Source organism: Balaenoptera acutorostrata, chromosome 10 (genome assembly GCF_949987535.1).
Source record: "Balaenoptera acutorostrata chromosome 10, mBalAcu1.1, whole genome shotgun sequence".
Lineage (NCBI taxonomy): Eukaryota > Metazoa > Chordata > Mammalia > Artiodactyla > Balaenopteridae > Balaenoptera > Balaenoptera acutorostrata.
Window position 1 is genome coordinate 32,446,142 of NC_080073.1, and position 21,464 is coordinate 32,467,605.

General features: G+C 36.9%; 2 protein-coding genes across 5 annotated transcripts in view; one reads left to right on the top strand and one right to left on the bottom strand.

Annotated features, from left to right (window-relative positions):
• Positions 1-134: 134 nt before the first annotated feature.
• Positions 135-20,808, top strand: ASB14 (ankyrin repeat and SOCS box containing 14). 3 transcript variants are annotated; one of them, XM_057554371.1, is made up of 11 exons: positions 135-273; positions 872-1,013; positions 3,868-3,912; positions 4,374-4,507; positions 4,605-4,763; positions 7,626-7,871; positions 11,126-11,297; positions 11,767-12,310; positions 13,949-14,102; positions 14,833-15,033; positions 20,638-20,808. In XM_057554371.1, the coding sequence occupies exons 2-10, from the start codon at positions 892-894 to the stop codon at positions 15,009-15,011; spliced, it is 1,755 nt and encodes a 584-aa protein (XP_057410354.1). In that variant the 5' UTR covers positions 135-273; positions 872-891; the 3' UTR covers positions 15,012-15,033; positions 20,638-20,808. The 3 variants fall into 3 exon arrangements, with proteins under 3 accessions (XP_057410354.1, XP_057410353.1, XP_057410355.1); XM_057554370.1 differs by having other exon boundaries at positions 202-287; XM_057554372.1 differs by having other exon boundaries at positions 202-287; positions 11,180-11,297.
• The window catches only part of APPL1 (adaptor protein, phosphotyrosine interacting with PH domain and leucine zipper 1), a 32,435-nt gene continuing 28,016 nt past the window's right edge, over positions 17,046-21,464 (bottom strand). For both annotated transcript variants that reach the window (XM_057554369.1, XM_057554368.1), the window contains one exon: positions 17,046-20,715. In XM_057554369.1, coding sequence (XP_057410352.1) covers positions 20,569-20,715 — 147 coding nt within the window. In that variant the 3' untranslated portion in view covers positions 17,046-20,568. The remainder of the gene's footprint in view (positions 20,716-21,464) is intronic.

Sequence of the window (21,464 nt, forward strand, 5' to 3'; positions counted from 1 at the left end):
AAAAGCATTTTATTCCAGGAATAGAATGTTTAATCTTTTAAATTTAATGAATACAGCAGTGAAAAAAAGAGATCATGTTTTCAAACAGAGCTAAACCACATATAAAAAACAGGGAGAATGTGCCAGACTGTCTTATGATCAAGTATTTATAGTAAAGCTATTAATGGAATGGTCACTACACGGGAGTGGAGATCCTAAATATAAATGAAAATTCTGATGTGCTAATCCTTAACAGTGAAAACTTCAGTGCTGTCCTAAAGGATATAATAAAAGGTAAAAAATCTTTGGTATGTGATCAAACCTATTCTATGCTAAAACTGAAATGTTCTTTTAAAACTATTGAGATGTTGCCTAGTAAAATATATCGGGGTTTCTTTTCCCACTATTCCTGTTATATGTTATGAGAATACATTTATTCCTATAACATGTTTATTTTTAGTATTTACTAACTAAATAAAATATTATTTTCAGCATAATACTCCCTGCGTGTAGGAAAGATATTCTTTGGAGTGAGAGCTACAATTAATGAGAAAAACTCATAAGCCAAGTTTAAAATAGATTGATATGAACATTTTCATAGTTACAATGGCAGTGACCTAAGTTTTATATGAAAGGTTGTGTTTCCTGAATAAGCTTTAAGTAGATGGCTGCTCATGGAAAACTTCTAATTTATGTCGAATCTGTGGCAGTTCAGAAAACTGTTTGGGGTTTTCAAAAAATTTTTAAATGAATATTTTGTGTTCTAAATTTTGCACTTTTTCATTTATCAATCTTATTAATTTTTTAGTTTTCTGAATTTCATTTATAATTTTAATCAGTTGATAATCTTTCACAACTGGAAAAATATTTTTAATTCTTTTTGACTTTAAAGTAAATCTGTCTGCATTTCACATGGATAATTACACCAGTGATGAAGACATAGACGATGAGTTTGACACCCAGCTCATCATTCAACAGAGTTTACAGGATATTCACAAGCCGGAAACTACACAGCAGTCACCTGAAGATGAGAGGTAATGGTATCTCACTGGCAATGTAGTATAAGTATTCAACAGTTGAGCCTTGTCATAAGCACGATGCTAGTGTTGTGAAAAATACAGAAGAGAGGGTCAGAATCCAAGGAGCTGAATATCTGTGAGACTTGATGTGTGACCAGACAGGAGAAATTTGGAAATAATTCAGAATTTAATCAGGCAGTAAAGAAAATAATAGCCAGGACATGGAAGCAACCTAAATGTCCATCAACAGAGGAGTGGATAAAGAAGATGTGGCACATATATACAATGGAATATTACTCAGCCATAAAAAGGAATGAAATTGGGTCATTTGTAGAGACATGGATGGACCTAGAGACTGTCACACAGAGTGTAGTAAGTCAGAAAGAGAAAAACAAGTATCGTCTATTAACGCATGTATGTGGAATCTAGAAAAATGGTATCAATGACCTTATGTGCAAAGCAGAAATACAGACATAGACATAGAGAACAAATGTATCGATACCAAAGGCGAAAGGGGTGGGGAGGGAGGAATTGGGAGACTGGGATTGACACATTGATATTATTGATACTATGTATAAAATAGACAACTGATAGGAACATACTTTATAGCACAGGGAACTCTACCTAATGCACTGTGGTAACCTAAATGGGAGGGAAGTCCAAAAGGGAGGGGATATCTGTATGTATATGGCTGATTCATTTTGTAGTGCAGTGGAGGCTAACACAACATTGTAAAGCAACCATACTCCAATAAAAATTAATTTAAAAAAAGAAAGAAAATAGTTGGAGGAGGTTACTAGCAAATATGAGTGAGGAGAGGCAGATGAGAAATCAAAGAAGAAATACATGAGGATATGTAAGACTAGAGAACACTAATGCATCTTGTCTTTGGGGAGCTAAGGAAATGCATAAATCCAACCAAGACACAGAAATCTTAGTAGGGTAAAGTCTTTAATCTACTCAAATCAAAAGGAGTAATTATGTAAACTTAAACCCAGAAGAGACTAACCCCTTCTGAAGGATGTGAACTCAGAGTTCTGGTATGACAACACTAGAAAAGGACCCCATGGATCCCTCAGTGGTGTAAGAGAATTGCCCTGGATATGGGCTGTCTGCCGCCAAGCACAGCTAGTCAAATGCTCTCTGGGTGATCAGCAACTTCAAGCCCCTGAGTAGTTACAGTTATTTTTCAGGGGTATTAAACCCATTTGCTTGGGATGGTGACCTCTATTTGCCTGATGGAGGTAAAATGGGATAAATGTGTTTTAACCCCAAGAGATTTTGTAATTAAATACAGAGATGTTGGAGTATATCAAACCTACAGTATTTTTTTTAAAGTAACATACTCATGGAGTGATCACTGTGTGCCACACTATTCTGAGCATTTCATAAATATGTATTAACTCATTTAAATTCTAATTCTCGTTACCTCTCTATGGGGTAGGTACTATTATTTTCCCCATTTAGAGATGAGGCGACTGAGGCATAGCATAGAGAAATTAAATGACTTACCCAAGGTCACAGAGCTAGTAAGTAAAGAGCCAGGCAGCCTGGCTTCAGAGTCTGCGTTCTTTACCACACTATTCCTACACTTTTATGTTAAATTTAGAAATAATCTTTAAATAATCTTTAAATAGTTAAAAGATTTGTAAAGAAATTGGATTTCATTGGGTTACCTGTTGTATTAACCTTGCGATTAAACCTTGTGATTAACTTTGAAGTCATGATTTTAGGTTGAAAGGCATAAGAGATTTTGATTAAGAGTACTGAAATGTTTCAAAGAAATTAAAATTGACTACAGTTATAAATTTCAGTCATTAGACTTGCAAGAATTGTATGAAACTTAGCAAGGCTTGCTGATTTGATCAGGCACTTGAAGGAATTAGGAAAATAGAATATACTTAAGACAGGAGCAATAAAGCCCACCCTCACCAAAAGATGTCCAAGTCCTAATCCCCAGAACCTGTGGATATGTAACCTTACATGGCAATGGAGAATTAAGGCTGCAGATGGAATTAAGGTTGCTAATCAGTTGACTTTAAATAGGGAGATTGACTAAATTTTAAGTAGGACAGATTGTCTAAGGGAATTTATTTTTTTCAAGCTGGGTTCATTGAATAATCAAAGAAAAAGGGAAGGTGACAATCCTTATTTGCTAGATTTAAAAATAATATAAGATTTATAAGTTGAGCTTTAAAACTTTAAATATTTTAATAAAAATATTACTTTAAAAAACTGCTAATTGTGTTTTTTGAATACAGATTCTGATCATGAATATTTTTTAAAACTTACACCATGATTATTTACTATTTTTTTGAATAATAATTTTTGCTGGAATCATTGACATTATAGAGTGGCCATTTAAATTTTACCATGTGACAATGTGACATTTCAGTCCTAGGCATGTTTGATTCTGTTCAGCAGACACTGATTGAAGGCTAACTGTGATCCAGGCTCTCACAGTTCTTGCCTTAAAGAAGTGACGAGGGAAGACACATGGGAGGGGAGTTTCCCTGGAACGCATTAAGGGCCATACTATGTTTTCTTTTTCTTTTTTTTTTCTGAATATATATATATATATATATCTTTATTTATTTATTTTTTGAAACATCTTTATTGGAGTATAATTGCTTTACAATGGTGTGTTAGTTTATGCTTTATAACAAAGTGAATCAGCTATACATATACATATATCCCCATATCTCCTCCCTCTTGCGTTTTGAAGTATTTCTATTATGCCTCAGTCATTGCCTCATATGAGTTCATTCCTGGTTAACTACTATTGCCTTTACCTTTTCCTTTTGTTTTATCAAATGCCTTAGTTTTTTCCTCAGTTTTGGAATTACATTCATATGTTTTTTCTCTGCAGCTTTTTGATTGCAGACTGTAAGAGGATAGTTGAAACCATAGAGACAGTTAAGTACTCTTCCTATTCTATCCCCTTCAACTTGTGGTAAGATGTGATGGTGACAACTGGTAGCATTTCCCCCTCTAAGTTCAGGAAGCCTAGAAGCAGGATCTCCCAAGTGCCGAACACTATGGGGTCAACAGCTAATTGTCAAGAGTCTGATGGGGCCTTTCCTGGGAGAAACTACTTCAGCAAAACTTAGCAAACAGCTCCTGGGCTCCTCGGTGGACAGAGCAGTTTTCTGTATGTAACAAGATGACGGGTATTCACAGGTCCAGGTGGTATGGAATGCTAGATGAAAGGCCTTACTGCTTGTTTGTCCTATGCCATTTAAATTTGTCTTTCATTAAAGGTAGTGCTAGGATACTGTTGTCTCATGCACTAACTTTGATGAAGGAATTCAGAAGCAGTATGGGCTGCCTTGTATATGTGCCAAATGTGAATATGTTCTCATCTGACTTGTTAATAGGTAAGGAAGATGTACTGTCAGGGTTGACCAAGTACCATTCTGCTTTTGATGAAGCAGATGAGATAGGCTGGCTTCCTCTACATAAGGCTGCAGTGCAATTAAATAAGAACATTTTGGAAATAACCCTGAAAGGTAAACTCCCTTTATAACTCTTATTGATGCTTCTGAGAAATAAATTTAAAATTTATTTCTGTATCTTAATCTGTGTGGTCTAATGGATTTATTTCAGCTTCAAAACCCAGTGTGTGGGAGCAAACCACCCACAATGGTGAAACACCACTTTTTTTGGCTGTCAGCAATTGCCTCTTAGAAAATGTCTGTTTTCTTCTTCTCAATGGCTGCAATCCAAATGCCAAGAATGTCGAAGGCAATTCTCCTCTTCTTACAGGTAAATTAACACGTTGCTCTGGAGAACAGTCTGTGGCTCTGAGTGTCCTCCAGGCCCACAGGTTTCAAAGGCAGTTTCTTTTTTTTTTTTTTTTTTTAATTTTATTTATTTATGACTGTGTTGGGTCTTCGTTTCTGTGCGAGGGCTTTCTCCAGTTGTGGCAAGCGGGGGCCACTCGTCATCGCGGTGCGCGGGCCTCTCACTATCGCGGCCTCTCTTGTTGCGGAGCACAGGCTCCAGACGCGCAGGCTCAGTAATTGTGGCTCACGGGCCCAGTTGCTCCGCGGCATGTGGGATCTTCCCAGACCAGGGCTCGAACCCGTGTCCCCTGCATTGGCAGGCAGATTCTCAACCACTGCGCCACCAGGGAAGCCCTAAAGGCCGTTTCTTGTGCATAGTTGCAGCACTGTCACTCTGGTGCCAAATAACCACACATGGGTACCTGACCCTCAAGAAGCTTTCTATAGGCTGGCCTGTGAGGTGGCCTGAGGCAAAGTCTCTGCCAAAATATGAGCTGATCATTTTACATGGTACCTCAGTTGAACAAGTTAATTCTGTTATAAGAAATATAGGAGAGGAGCAGTGTAGGAAGAAGCAGCCAATGGTTGGGTAAAGATGCAGATTAAATATTAATGACTAACTTTGCTGCCTCCTGAGTCTTCAGGAGGATTACAGTTCATCAAGTGTTTTAAAGGGTTAAGATACAAAGAATGGGAAGAATGGGAGAGGAGACAACAACAACATGATTTTTAAAAATCAGAAGAGCAGATGGATGAGTAGTAAGTGTCAAGAAAGCCAAATCTTAAATTGGAGTGGAGAAAGCCAAAAACCAGCACAGTTATATCAAAAGGCCTGGAAATTGTTGGCTATAGTTACCTCATGGAGCAGGGATGAAGGCTGGGCAGCTAAAATAGAAAAATTGGTTGAAAACTATTAAGAAACAAGTAGTCAGGTATCTAGATCACTTCTCTCAATCCACCCTGCTGGGTCAGACTCTTCCCCCACCCAGCAGAATTTTGGAAGTTTTTTCTCTGAATAGTGTGAGCAAAGGCTCTCTGGACTGGGGGTTATTTGGCAAGGGCAAGAGTACTGGATTGAAAACACTGGAGGAATTAAGCACATAGGCTGAGATCTCCCAGTTCTTCACCAAATTCTAGAAAGCCGGCAGCTAGAACTTCACCCTCCAAGAGGAGGCTTCTTTGGAGAATCTGATCAGCTCAAAGAGAAAGAACTCAAAATACTAAAACTGGAGGTTCCCCAACAAATAGCCCAGGCATATTAACCTACAGTTAAGACCACAGTCAATGTTTAGAATTTCCAGGCAGATTTTTAGTCCCCAACTCTTAATCATGAGCAGACATCCAAGGACTATCTGAGAAAAGTCTTCAACAAACAAAGATAAACAACTTGGAGGAAACAGATTATTCAGGGGAAAATAAAATGTAGGGGGAAATTATCATTAATTTCCTCAGAGAAATCAATGAAAATTAATGAACTAGCAGGACACTACTAAAAAAAAATGGAGAACAAAACAAAAAACACTCTTGAAAATTAAAAATATGACGGCAGAAATTAAAAAAAACTCAAATGTGAGGAGATAAAATTAGGAAAGCTTCCAGAAGAAGAAGATAAGAAATGAAAAATCGGGGGCTTCCCTGGTGGCGCAGTGGTTGAGAGTCTGCCTGCCAATGCAGGGGACACGGGTTCGAGCCCTGGTCTGGGAAGATCCCACATGCCGCGAAGCAACTGGGCCCGTGAGCCACAACTACTGAGCCTGCGTGTCTGGAGCCTGTGCTCCGCAACAAGAGAGGCCGCGATAGTGAGAGGCCCGCACACCACGATGAAGAGTGGTCCCTGCTTGCCGCAACTACAGAAAGCCCTCACACAGAAACGAAGACCCAGCACAGCAAAAAGTAAATAAATAAATAAATAATAAAAATAAAGTAATTCTTTAAAAAAAAAAAAAAATGAAAAATCGGAAAGAAGAATAACTAAGAGAACTAGGATGATAACTGAAGAGGAGCGACATGTGAGTAATAGGAATGGTAGAAAAAGAACAGACAAAATAGAGGCAATATACCGTCAATGAGACAAGTCAAGAAAATTATTTCCTAAAACAAAGGACATGTTTCATCTTTCCAGAATGAAAGAGCACACAAAGTGCCAGCTCAATGAATTAAAAAAGACCCAACACTCTGGCGCTCTATATTTCTAGTCTTAGTGCAATTATAGCCCTTTATATGGGACATTATAAGTGGTTGTGAGCAGAATTCATACTGATTCAGTGTCTAACACCTAGCAAGATACCCCAAACACAGTTGGTGCCAACAATTAGCAAATGGATAGGGAGATGGATAAATTAAGGTGCTCTAGAATCTTGAAGGACTAAAGATTATCATCCAATGCAAATTAACAGCATAAATGCAGAAATGCCAATTAGAGAATATTGGTTAACAAAATGTGAGGTTAAAAATAATTTCCTAATTATTGCTGTTTTTGTTTTTCTTCATGTAAAGCAGCTACAAACATTTCTAGGACTGTACTAGGTACTTAAGTTCCCATTTTCTTGAGAACATAAAGATGATAAATGAAAACTTTGTTTTTCATCCACATAAGCAGCCAACAGACAATGAATAATTGGTCATGGTTTACAGAAAAGCAAATAGCCTATTGACGTAAAACACTATTAATATTATTTGATATATGCCTCATTTTACAATCCGTTTCCTAAACACCAAATGCTGGTATATGGGGGATAGGTAGGAAGAACTCCTTAAGAAGCCTGAGGGAAACTAGGTGATCTGATACTCTGGCCTTAATTTCCGGTTGAACATAATGCCTCTCTCACTTCTAATCTCCCAGCTGTTCTACAGGACTCCTACAATATGGCCGCCTTGCTGATCGGCCATGGAGCAGATGTCAATCTGCGGTGTGCCAACGAGAGGACAGCTCTCCACGAAGCAGCCAGACTGGGCAGACGGGACATAGTGAAGCTCCTGCTGGTTTCTGGGGCACACCCTGACCCAAAGAGCTCCTATGGATTCACTCCTCTTGCTCTTGCTGCCCAAAGTGGACACACTAAAATCATGGAACTATTACTGCAGAAAGGCAAGATTTTCCTATACAGTCAGCACAGTACTAAAGGATAACATGACCTAAGCATTCTCCTCTTTATGGAGAGCTTCAGTGTAATAGAAGTTAACATTTTATTTAAGCCTAATTTAATATTTTATTGAAGTGTGTGTTAATATTAGCTACTGAAAGAGCCTAAAATAGGGATTGAATATTTCTTATTTGCTGTGAAGCAGTTTCCCTAAAATTACTAGGATGCAGGTTACTCTTTTACTTAATGTACCCTGACCACGTTAAGAGGATGGTTGTTTTTTGTTTAATTTTTTGTGTGTTGTTGTTCTTTTCTAGATTGATAGAATGAAAGACTCCACAACATCCCCTTCACGTTGTCTCTGCTTAAGCTAAGTTATGAGGCAGTCCAACCTGTTACCAGATGAATTAAGTTGTTAGGAAATTCTTCCTGATTTCTTCTCTTTGGGTCCCAGTTCTCCCCTCTAGTAATAAACAAAACTCTGAGAGAAGGGGAAGGCAATTTATAGGTATTGAATACTTTCTAAGCACCAGGTATTAAGCTACTTATTTTACCTCAAATAATCTTCTACAAACCCTGTGAGGTAGGCATTATCCTCATTTTACCCTTGAGGAAAGTGAGGGTCAGGGATGGTACCAGTTGTAGAACTTCCCTTCAAACACGCCCTCCCCTGCCACCCATGCTATAGCTGTGGCCATCTTAGATCCTGGTTTAACTGACAGAGATCCTGGCTCAGAGAACTGTCTTTGAGGAGACCCTCATTGATGACATTGTTAGAAGAAGCAGTGTAGTATCTAAAGCCTTTTTTCGAAGAAGCAAATCTTTACCAAGATTTAACAAAGTCCCAATATTAGAATTATCTTCTTTATTCTCCTCCCCATTTGTATCCAGAAGTCTTATTTCTTTCTCTAACAATAGACGGTCCTGGTGTCCAATTTTCTAGACTGCAGGGACTCCTACATTTAAGAACAACTTTCTGATTTTTAGACTTACCTAAATCTTTCCTATCATATAGGGGAGGCTAGTTCCCAATCAATGGCCATAAGACATTTTAAGTAAGATGTTTTAAATGAGTGATACCAGAGATGTCTAAAGTCATTAGCTGGAATAACAAAGTAAAAACTGGATCTTTCATCTACACAAAAAGAGCAACCTTTTGTGTAGATCACTGATTAAAATATAAAGAAGCAGGAGAGGCGACAGATTTTAAATCCTTAACCTTTCAAAGAAACCAGTATCAGTTGACCTCAGTGAGGTCAGTGAGGGAGTATTTCCCTTAGGTAAGCCCCTTATACAGTCATTTGCACATAGCTACTAAATAGAAGAGCCAAGCTTTGAACCCACATCTGTCTCATTCCAAATCACATTATTACCCTGCATTGCTAGAGTGGCAACATGGCATCATAGAAATAGGACCTGGGTCTGGCCCACCTGTACATGAATCCCGACTACCTTGCTTACTAGTTGTGCATCTCTGGTGAAGTAATTTAATCTCAATGAAACTCAGTTTCTTCATCTTTAAAATGAAGATATTAGCATCTACTTCCTAGGGTTGTTGTGAAGTTTAGAAATTATTACATACATAAAGAAACCAGCACATAGTGAGTACTCATTACATGGGGGCTTATTAGACATTTCTTAATGCATTCTAGGAATGGGGTTCTGGGGGAGCCACTATATTCTTTTTTTTTTAATTTTCTAAATATTTTAATCTATTTACAAATTTTTCAATTAGACAAAAATATGCAGGAAGGGGTTATTTAATTGAGCGATGATAATCAGGACATATATATTATGTGTATTAGCAAAAAATGTGAATAAGTTCTTCAGTAAAAGAAAAAACCTGGTGCATATAATAGATTTCTCATAGTTCTATGCAGAACTTCCACTAAGAGAACACCCACCTAAAATGGATTATTCCTCATCAAATGCTACAGTGAGAATTCTTCTGTAGGAAGCATTTTATGGATTCCTTCCAGAACATAGAGAAGATAATCTGTCTTCTAGGAATTCATTTTCAAGATGGATTACTCAATGAATGGCATCATTTGGGTACCCCATTCTGCACTTGTAAGGAGGGGACATAATTTTCCAAAGACTGAAGTCGCTTTCATCTCTCCTCCCACTGTACAACTCCACTTAAGTCTGGAGTTTTGCATCTAAAACTATATGAGCTTTTAAGACTGAGATCTGATTCATCATAATCTTTTCCCTGAAGAAAGATCTTTCAATTTCCTCCAAGTTAAAACAGCAATAGAGTGCCATTCCATGAAAAGCACAAGGACACCATATAAATTAGGAATAATATATTGAAATAGAATTTGTATGTGGATGATATTGCCAAAGTAAAGAACAGAGAAGAACAGATGACTGTGATGAGCCGACATACACCATAAATGGGCTTTGGCTCACTGCTTACACATGCAAGACAGTCAATAAGTATTAGAGTCCTTATATTCTGAAGATTATGGAGTCCACACTAAATTAAAGTCACTATATCTTTTTTTATATGAGTTGTGAAGGTGCCCAGAGTGTCCTCCTTTTCTTTTGTCCATTCGAATGCTACTCTTTCTTCAAAGCCTTTACTGAGAGGCCTTCCACAACTGACCCCAAATTCCTTCCTCCTTCCTTCACCTCCCAGCCCTGCTCACAACCCCAGCCCTGAGATCTTCAAGAAGACAGCCTGTATCTGTACTCTTATTATCCACACCACTCACACAGCACTTAGCTTACAGGGTACTACAATACACCCTTTTAACTATCAGCAGTCCCTATCTTCAACTAAAAACAGCTAATGTCTCTTAGTATGAACAGTCTCCTAGGAACAAGTTAAAACAGAACAAATACCCTTTTCCACCATAAGATCTTCATTAGATGTCATGGTGACATAGTTCAACAGGTTAGTACCATCTTATAGTGTGTTATGAGGTAAGTGAGCTTTTGTATGCTGGTCTGGAAATAAAACCATCTTCTATAAAATTACTTCTCCTGGGATTTTTAAGTTAGAAACAAATAACTTATAAAATTACTCTGAAAGCCAACCTACTTATACCTTAGAGACTGCTTACACCATTTTCTCTCCCCAACTAGTTTGTAAACTGTCTGAGACAGGAGGTACATACTTTATGTCTTTGATTCTTAGTGTTTTGCTAAAGTAGCTGCTCAATAATTGCTTTTTGGTAGTGGTGGTACACTTTTAAGAATACTTAAGCAATACGGTGGAAAAGACTTTGCATAACATCACTCTTTCTCCTCCTAGGAGCTAATGCTCTTGGTCAGGCCTCTGATTCTTCTTCCATCTTACTTGAAGCAGCTAGTGGAGGAAATCCAGACTCAGTGACTCTCTTGCTAGAGTATGGAGCTGATGCCAACATCCCTAAGAATTCAGGCTACCTGCCCATTCATGTGGCAGCTGACAGGGGCCACTTGTTGTAAGTTCAACTACATTATTGCAAATAATAGAAATAGTAATAGCTATGGGGTTTTGGAGGGGGGGGCAGCTTCTGGGAATTTTATATTCTTCATCTCTGATCCTACAACTCCAACACCCCTTTTAAAGGTGAGAAACTCTTGACCAGCTAGAAAGTGGTAAATTCAGACATCCTCTGTAGACCCTGAAGAGACATAAAACTACTTTATTTTCAGGTCGTTTGGCAATATGGGGAGCCTCAGGTTTCACTGACTGGGGTAATTCTGAGTTTTATATCTACACCTTAGTTTCATTTAACTTTACATGGTATCTGAGTTTTTGGATGCAGGACTATGCTTTTTTTTGGTTGGGGTGTCTAAATACCAACTGATATTAATACCATCCAGTCCTAGTATAAAGCAATCATAAACAGGTCAATGCAGCATCTTAACAAAAACTATTTTTTAATGCACTTTGAAATTCTTTCTCAGAGCTCTGAAGATTTTGGTTCCAGTTACGGATGTTGCTGCCATTAAGCGGAGTGGCATCAGTCCAGTTCACTGTGCAGCAGCAGGAGCACACCCCAAATGCCTGGAACTTCTCATCCAGGCTGGATTTGATGTGAATTTCATGCTAGATCAGAGAATTCGCAAACACTATGATGACCACAGGAAGTCAGCTTTGTATTTTGCTGTATCAAATGGTGACCTCTCTTCAGTTAAGCTGCTTCTGAGTGCTGGAGCTCTGCCTAATCAAGACCCAGTTAACTGCCTCCAGATAGCCCTAAGGATGGGCAACTATGAGCTGATAAGCCTGCTGCTACGGCATGGGGCCAACGTTAATTACTTCTGCAAAGTCAACCCTTTACATTTCCCATCAGCACTTCAATACACGCTGAAAGATGAAGTCATGCTCAGGATGCTGTTGAATTATGGGTACGACACAGAGCGATGCTTTGATTGTCCTCATGGAGACAAAGTTCATCCTTTCTATACTTTTGAAGGCTGGACATCTACAGTTATCAAAGATACTATGGTAAGTGCATACAGCAAAAGATAAAACTCCATCCCCTCCAGAAGCTCATGGAGGGAAAGATTTTAATATGATAAATACATGATAAAATAAACATGATAGTAGAAAGATGTAAAAGGTATAAAAACAGTTTAGAGGAAAAAGTGATTTAACTTTAGTTAGGGAGTTTCACAAATGAAGCAACATCTGAACAAGGCTCTGAAGAATAAATGCAGCCTTATATACCAGTTATGCTTTTTCTTTGAAGTGAGTTATCTAGCTAAAATGTTTCTGGGTTCCTGATACTTGTACCCCTAGGTTTTTGGCTCTAACATTTGATTAATGGTTTTCTTTGGTCACATTTTGATGAAAAAGGATCACAATAAATATAGTTGACCACTCTCTTCTTCTTGAGACATTTTTGTCTTAGCTGTCATGACACCACAGTCTCCTATTTTCCCCCTACTTAATTGGTCACTTCTATTTTCCCCAACTTGAGCTCTTCCCCTGATTTTTCAAATAGCTGCCACCCTTCAGGTCTCATTTCAAGTGTTACCTCCTCAAAGAGGCCCTTATGCATCTTACCTAAGGCAGTTCTGTTCCCTAATCATTCTCTTTAATGCTTTTCATTTCTTTTATAGTACTTATCGGTTTCTGAAATTCTTAATATTTTACTGATTATGTATCTCCCCCACAAATACATGAATGTAAGCTCTTGTTCACCACTTTCCTCAGCTTACAGATCTGTGCTTAGCACACAATAGATGCACTCTAGATACTTGAATTCATATTATTAAAATCTGAAAATATAAATAAAATGGAGAAAGAACTTTGAGTCAATTCTGAAAAGGAAAATATTTTAATATTGTATATTACTTTTACGTTATGATTAATGTAGGACTTGGTATTTAAGCAATATGTCATCTTGTATTATTTCCTGACTTTTCATATAGTATTATTTGCCTTCTTACATGGGCATCTTGTGTAAGGACACGTAAATTACTTAAAGGCAGAAACTATCATACGTTTCAAGTATCAGAGTGGGAATAGGTTATGAATGATAGAAAACCCCAAATAAGAGAGGCTCTAATAAGATGGCTTACTCCCCTCTCCTATAAATAAAGGTGAGAGTAAATAGCCTTCTAATTGGACAGTTCCATGATTCACAGGAGAAACTCACATCCACATTCCAACCAGCAGGAAGGCAGGCAGGAGGAAGCAGCACACACCTTGCTCTTCTTTTAACAGCATTCTGGAAGTTGCTCACACTTCCATTGACATCTCATTGGCTAGAACTTAGTTAGATGGCCACATCTAGATGCAAGTGAAGCTGGAAAGGTAATCTTTATTCCAGACAGCCATGAGGGCAACCAAAGGGGATAAAAGATATTATGTATGGGCAACCAAAGGGGATAAAAGATATTATGTAACAGTCTGTTTTAAACCCTCATTGTATCTTATAAAGTTTGTAAGACTTAGTAGTAAATATTTTTCCAAATGTTAAGAGCTAAGAAATATTTTCTTGTTCAACACCTTAGTTTATTAATGAGGAACTTCAAACCTTGGTTCTTGACTCTGAGTTTAGTGTCCTTTTGATTACTGTGTTAAACCACAGATACTTAGTTTTCCATTTACTTTCATAGTTCTGATTTTCTTCCTCAGTTCTGCGAAGTAATAACTTTGTCATGGCTGCAACATCTCTCTGGAAGGGTTGTTCGAGTGATACTTGATTATGTTGATCAAGTTAGGATCTGTTCAAAGTTGAAAGCTGTGCTCCAAAAACAGAGGCTCTGGTCAGAAATCCATTTTATCTTGAGTGAGTATCTTTCTTTCTTGACGATTCTTACCAAAAAACACTAACTGAACTCTTATTTCTTTTGTAGAACACTGTTCTCTTCAGTTAAAAGCTTGACCTAAAAGAAACCAAGAAAAACACTATTCCTATCTAAAAAATGTTACCGTTTATAACTACACTTAATTTGTACTTACTACCATTTCCCAATAGATAAAATCTGTTAGGTAATTATTATATAGGTAGATAATACTTTTCTTCTGATCCTATGGAACACCATAGACACAGGAATTAAAAACTATGAAATGGCACTAAAAACAGGGATGAGAAAATGCTAAGATCTAAGGCTACAGAGGATATTAAATGACCCTTCAAATCAAATTTTCATAGCAGCACATAAGTCAAATTAAGAAGAATTTCTTTCATATAATTTCCCCACAGGTAGTGATCTTTAGTTTTTAGCCTGACCCCAAGGGGCAGGACAAGGGGTTAATACACACAGATGTAGGAGCTTTAGGTCTCACAGGCCAGACCCACAACTGATGCCAGTCTTTGGACTCTAACATGACATGGCTCTGAAACCACAGCTACGAGATCTGCAATGAGAAGTGGAAAGCTATTTCCCAATTAACTTTTCCATTTAGTCACAGCAAATGAAAATCTCGGTGGCTTAAGTATAAAATACATTTGCTAAAGATCACTAAAAAATGAAGCAATTCTTTCTTTTGGATAATGTGCCTGTTTTTCATTTTAGCAAACCCTCGCTCCCTGAAACATCTGTGCCGCCTCAAGATCCGGAAGTGTATGGGACGTTTACATTTGCGCTGCCCCATCTTCATGTCATTTCTTCCGTTACCCAATCGTCTAAAGGCATATGTCCTTTACAAAGAATATGACCTTTATGAACAAGGAATTTTCACGGGAACCTGGTAATCAAACTATTCTGGATGAAAAGGTATATAATTCCGCAGATGTCTTTCTTAAAATTTGACTTGTTACACTGATTCATATTTCTCACTTTACCTAGCAACTAAAATCTCAATGCAGTCTACATTCTTTAAAAAGTCACTCTGAACATAGCCTCTCAACAGATGGCTGGCATTCTGCAAGGCAGTTTTGTAAAAATAAAACCCAAACAGTAAAAATTTCAATTAACTAAGATACATCAGTTCTAATGCTGTACTCATCTTACATTAAATGTATAAATCCACATTTCTACATGCTCAAAATAATAAATGCTACCTCTGATAATTCAAGATAATTCTTAACATTAATCCTTCTTATAGAGAAGTACATATATAAAATGTCTTAGTGACTGCAATGAATAAAGTATTGACCCCAGTACATGACCCTAAAATTAGCTGTTCTCGTACAAAAGTCCCAAGGCCAGCTTAGTGTCTGTTTACTTGCAGAGTCCATTACTGAGGTAATTCAGTTAATTGAAAAAGAACCCTCAATTGCGATTTCATCATTAATGGGATACATGCGTTGCTTCTTTCTACAAAACCCTGGCTAAGGGTTGCCATTTATTGGTTAATGTGATCACTAAAAGTGTTTTCAAATGGATGACGGCTTATGATTTCTGTACTGAACCTAGTCCACTACCAGACACAGAGGAGGGGTTCACTGATAGAAGCAGTTATAGGTGTTTGTTAGTTTAAAATTTTATTTCTATATATTCTGTGCTGCATTTAAGTACAGGTTTCTGTATGTGGAAGCGAGGAAAGAAACTAAGAAGACATTCATTCAGCCATACCTGTGGTACCATTATACGGCACATCAACAGAGAGAACAGAGAGGCAGGATGATGACCACAGGCCCAGTCCGTTATAGCTTGATGTTTATATGTTTAATCTTAGCATACTTTTTTTTTAGCATAATATAGTCCTTCTCAAGGAAACTGAAGTTATATGATTTCTTTCTGATGTAGGAATGCATGGCTATACAGACTATTTCAGTAAGCACAGACTTAAAATTACTAATAATACAGTTTTCACATAAAAAATTTGCAAAATTAGCTGGCATGAATAGTTTTTATTTTATTTTTTTTTTTTTTTTAAATTTATTTATTTATTTATGGCTGTGTTGGGTCTTCGTTTCTGTGCGAGGGCTTTCTCTAGTTGCGGCAAGCGGGGGCCACTCTTCATCGCGGTGCGCGGGCCTCTCACTATCGCGGCCTCTCTTGTTGCGGAGCACAGGCTCCAGACGCACAGGCTCAGTAATTGTGGCTCACGGGCCCAGTTGCTCCGCGGCATGTGGGATCTTCCCAGACCAGGGCTCGAACCCGTGTCCCCTGCATTGGCAGGCAGATTCTTAACCACTGCGCCACCAGGGAAGCCCAGTTTTTATTTTTTTTAAATCAAATTGTGGTGTCTGTTTATAAATGAGTGCTAGATTATATGTATGTTGATACACAAATATATTTAGGATATACATGCACCTAGATAAATTACATAATTCTGAAGTTAATTTCATCCACTCCCTGGACCTTCTACAAGTGTATACATTTTATAAAATTCAAAACAAACTGCCAGTAGAAGAACAGAACTTGGTAAGTGCTACAGGAAACCATAACGAGCACAGGGGATGAATATGCATTAGTATTAAAACTACAGGCCCAAGCCACTTAAGCTGGTGTACACAATAACCTGGCCCTTTAAATTACAGGAATTTCTTTGAATAGGACCCAACATAGCAAGTATACATTGTAACATGTCTAGGGTAATTATTGAAAATTCTCTTAATTTTTCTAAAGGAAAAAAGTCACTAGATATGAATTAATATTATTTCCCCATAAGTGACATTTTTTTCCCATTTTAGCTGTTATGGAATTGCAATAGGGTTAGATGTGTAATAGCAGTGCCATAACAGATTAAGAAAAAGTCCAATTGTTTTATAAGCATCATTTGAAATTACTTGGAGAAGTAAAATTCAGAGTATATATCAAATACTTCATACAAAAAAGACTATAAAAAAAATCATGGACTTTATTATACATTAAAAATCTCCTAACAGCATATTTCCTGAAGCCTTGTCAGGAATACTTATTTTGACAAAATGAAAAAATAAGTTCTTCACTCCACATGCATACCACCATTACATAAAGTCGAGTTTTTCAAATTTAATTCTAAAGGGAAATGAAGCATAATTTTTAATTGTATATGCATGATTAATAGTATCAGTGAAATAAGAATGAACCAATTCACTTACATTACAAAATCACCAAATATACAAAGTGGTTTTGCACATTAGTTATAACTTAATCCCCAGTTCTCATATTACCCTAAGTAAATTACATGAGTACAGCCACAAGAGATTAGTTAAAAAGTATAATATAGTTCCAGTTTCAAATTTTTATGTATTATTAATTAATATGGAAGAAAAAAATCTCATGAAAGAAGAGTAAGCCGAACTTGATAAAAATAAAGTCAAAGGCTTGCTTGCTACAATCAGTGTGTTTGTTTGAATATTTAAAGTACAGTTTGAATGCTAGGAGGCTGTTATCAAAACCAATGTTAATATTTTCATTTTATTAATTTGGGTGGCAGAGGTTTTACAAAACACAGGCTCTTAGGGTCTGTCAGCAGGTATAAGAAGATTCAAATCTTAAATACTTGCAGTTCCTATATATAACTCAAAATTAACTCAGATGCCTTTACCACATATGATTATATGTTATGTAGAATGGTATGCACACCCTACTATCCTTTCCTCAAGCATAAAAGTAACATAAATTTACCACCCCTAGAATGTGGAATCTGAGAATTCTTTTGAAATTAAACACAAAGTAATCATTGTAGACATGGCAAAAACTAGACTGGGGACTGTGTTCAAGGCAACAGTTTTAGTCCCTTGTTAGCAAGTTTTCCCAATTTTACAAGGGGGAAGGAATAATCAGTTTCCTATCTATTGACTTCACTACCATAGTTACAAAAGTACTGTTGACATAGGTAGCAAGAGTGCCTAGCAGAATTAGGTAGACTTAATTTCTTTCCTTTTAAAGAATCAGTTTTGTTAATTTCTAAAACCATTAAGTGCAAGTTCAAGTCTGAGAAAGATATCCCAAAATCTAATTCAATCACCACCAAAGCATCCAAAAGCTTGAAGGGATTTCAAAGGGTAACAAAGATCAGCTTTAACATTACACAGAAATCCATGGGGAGCCTTCTTTAAACAAAACACAGAATTTATTAAAGTTGATCCTTAAATATCTGCAGTAATGGAATCGTTCATATGGTTCTACAGTAATGGAACAGAAGCTGAATCATCTAAAATTGTTAAACCCACGCATGACTTCTATTTGGCACTGGAAAGCACTTTGGTCTGACCTATGGACATGGGTGTGTTATTGTGGAAATTCCTATCAAAACATGACTTAAAAGGAACCACAAGTCTGTCCAGCATCCCTAAGTCTGCCAGTACCCTTAACTTTAGCCTACACTTTGACCCAGAGTGCTCACCAAGGGCAGTAGTACGCTACCATGTAAAGCACCAGTCTAGTAAAACTGCCTCCTAATGCTGACCACCTTCCCTGCATGGTGGCTGACAAGTTAACACCTGAACTAAGTGAGGTGACAACTTTATAGTAAAACAAAAGACTTACTGAAACAAAGAGCTTACTAATTCTCAAAAAGTTCTTAAAAGCAGGACCTGCCGTGACTAAGCAAATGCTGACCACAGAAGAAATTTCAATTTCTACAAAAGGAATGATACACAAACTACTGTGAAAGCATTCCCTTTAGCAAGGACAAAATAAACTCTTTTCAAAAAGTATTCCATAAATTTCTACATTTTTACTATCTGTTTTGGTAACATAAGGCTTCAAAATAATGATTAAGTAATCATTATTCCCATTTGGCACATGGCTAAAAAAAACCATGATCCTATATATAATTATCTATCCCATTCCTACAGAAAACAATGTATATACAGTGTGAAACACCCACACTATATTGTGAGAACTATATGACATTTCTAAATCAGAACTAAAAAGAAAAAACTATATGTTAAATAACAAAAGGCTTTTCCCTTGTAAAATTAGTCTTAGTGGCTAATCTCCTGAAAATTTGAAATGCATGACTGTGTAAAATATTTTATTCAATAATATTTAACTTGGCCATATATACTTTTACATGTGAAACACAGGAACATAATTTCTATCAGCAATGTTAAAAATCCAAGTTAAAAAAAAAATCAAGTTTTGACATAGAATTAGGCAGTAGAGAAATGTCATTTTAACCTTGGCACCAGGTTAAAATCCTTCCTGGGTTGACTCTCCCATAACAAGCACTCAATTGCTTTTCAGTCTTTCATGGAATTAGACCTTTCACTCTACTTATTTAAAGAGGACAAGTATTTACAATAATTAGTGCAAATTATTCTATTCTCATATATTATTTGCCTTCACAGATATAAAGTGATGATCAGTATTTTATAAAAACATGGAATTATGAAAATACTGTGGGCTATCAGTCTGAAATTTAAAAGATTACATTTTTAAACTAAATTCTGAGAATTTTTAAGCAGGAAACAATTGCTATAGAACTTCTTTCTAAATGTCACTTGATTTTCAATAAAAATTATTTCACACAATGCAGAAAATACAATGTATCCTGTAACAATATCTTTACATGTTAAATCCTAATCTAAAATGTATTTGAACAACAAAAAAATCCCTTTTAATAAATTCCAAAATCTTATTTTAACCATTACTGCTCTGCAGCAATAATTCAAGTCCCAACCTGAGAACTAAGAATGTGATAATAAAATGCCAAGGGCTGTAGCAATCTTGAACTGAAGACACTTAAGCTTCTTTCCCATAAGCGTCTTTCCCACTGGCATCAGGTGTAGTACATCAGAGAAATGCGAGCAATCCAAGAAAATGCCCTGAAATCAACAGTACCACCTGCCACAACTTGAAACCTTAAGTCTAAAATCTCTATTCTAATTATTTTGTAAAAGTTCTATTGCACATTTAACATTGTTAAAATATTTGCAAACTTGTAGAATTATCTGTATAAGGATTTTAAACCTATTCAGTCAAAAGCTTCCTCACTGCCAGCAATTGTTCCTAATGAAAGAGAGGGAGCATATCCATGAATATCTGAAGCTGAAGAATAAATGATTTCTTATGGTCAGAGCCAATTACAATGCAAGGTAATAAGTTCACAATTTGAAGGAAGAACAGGCTTGAGCAACTGTAATTCCTCAGCAATCTACTTCAGGGATATGAACAGGTTTCTTTTAGACATGTGGAATTTGAAGTTACTGCATAGTATATTATTTCTAAGGGAAAAAAAAAATCAATGCAAACCTAAGTTATCAAGGTCAGTTGTAGTTTAAAAAATGAAGTTAAAATAAACAAGCAAATATAAATTTTCGTCTCCTTGATAGTTCAGCATTGTTGTTACCTTGTGCCATTTCACCACAGAAACTGTCAACAAATTCAAAGGGGTGGGGGGTGAATATCAACCAAAAAGTAAGGATAAGTTTATGCTTCTGACTCTCTCTTCTTTCCTTCTTCTCCCAAATCACTCTCTTCTGACTGGCTACTGCTAAGGACAACAAACTGCCCCTCACTACTGGCTTGGTTTGGTCTACTGGAAGCAGCTATCAACCGACTTTGTTCTTCTAAGTCCTAGTGGAAAAGACAGAAAAGAAACTTAAAGTTAATTGTTTGCAATCAAATAGGAAACTAAGCAGTTAAATACATATTTGAGAGCCACTTCAACTCTTCTGTCATAAATATGTGTGCATAATTCTGGCAACTTACTGAAAAGAAAGACTACACACAACCAATGCAACACCAAAGTAAATTTTGACACTCTTCTAGAAAGCCTATAAAAGCCAACATGTCACTCTTCTCCATTTTTATGGCCAACAACTTACATTCAAGCCATCATTATCTCTCATTATAAACTACAGAAAAGGCTCATAATGAATCACTCCACATCCCCTCCCTTCCCTCTCTCTAATATATATGTATGTGTGTGTGTATACACACATACACAACTACCATTGATGAAAGCCATATATATATATCTCTTCTCAAAAGACCTACTTTAACAGAGACAACCTTCCAACCTCTTCTGGAATATGTAGTATGTTTGCTAAACAGCAAGTCACACTACATGTCAATATAACTATAATGTAAACATTGTATCAGAAGACAGATGTCAGGAATTCCCTGGCAGTCCAGTGGTTGGGGCTCCGAGCTCTCACAGACAAGGCCCCTGGTTCAATCCCTAGTTGGGGAACTAAGATCCCACAAGCCGTGCGGTGCAGCCAAGAAGACAGATGTCATCCTTTTCTGCTATGCTATGAATACTCTGGTTATGTATGAAGTGGCTGAGCAAGTAGAAACAGACCTTCACTTGAAAATTCCAA

Bases quoted from the DNA above. Each gene is read 5' to 3' on its own strand.
- ASB14 (XM_057554371.1), top strand. From the start codon at position 892: ATGGATAATTACACCAGTGATGAAGACATAGACGATGAGTTTGACACC. The intron at 3,913-4,373 runs AGTTAAGTACTC...TGACTTGTTAAT, and splicing joins ATAGTTGAAACCATAGAGAC to AGGTAAGGAAGATGTACTGT. The intron at 4,764-7,625 runs GTAAATTAACAC...CTAATCTCCCAG, and splicing joins CAATTCTCCTCTTCTTACAG to CTGTTCTACAGGACTCCTAC.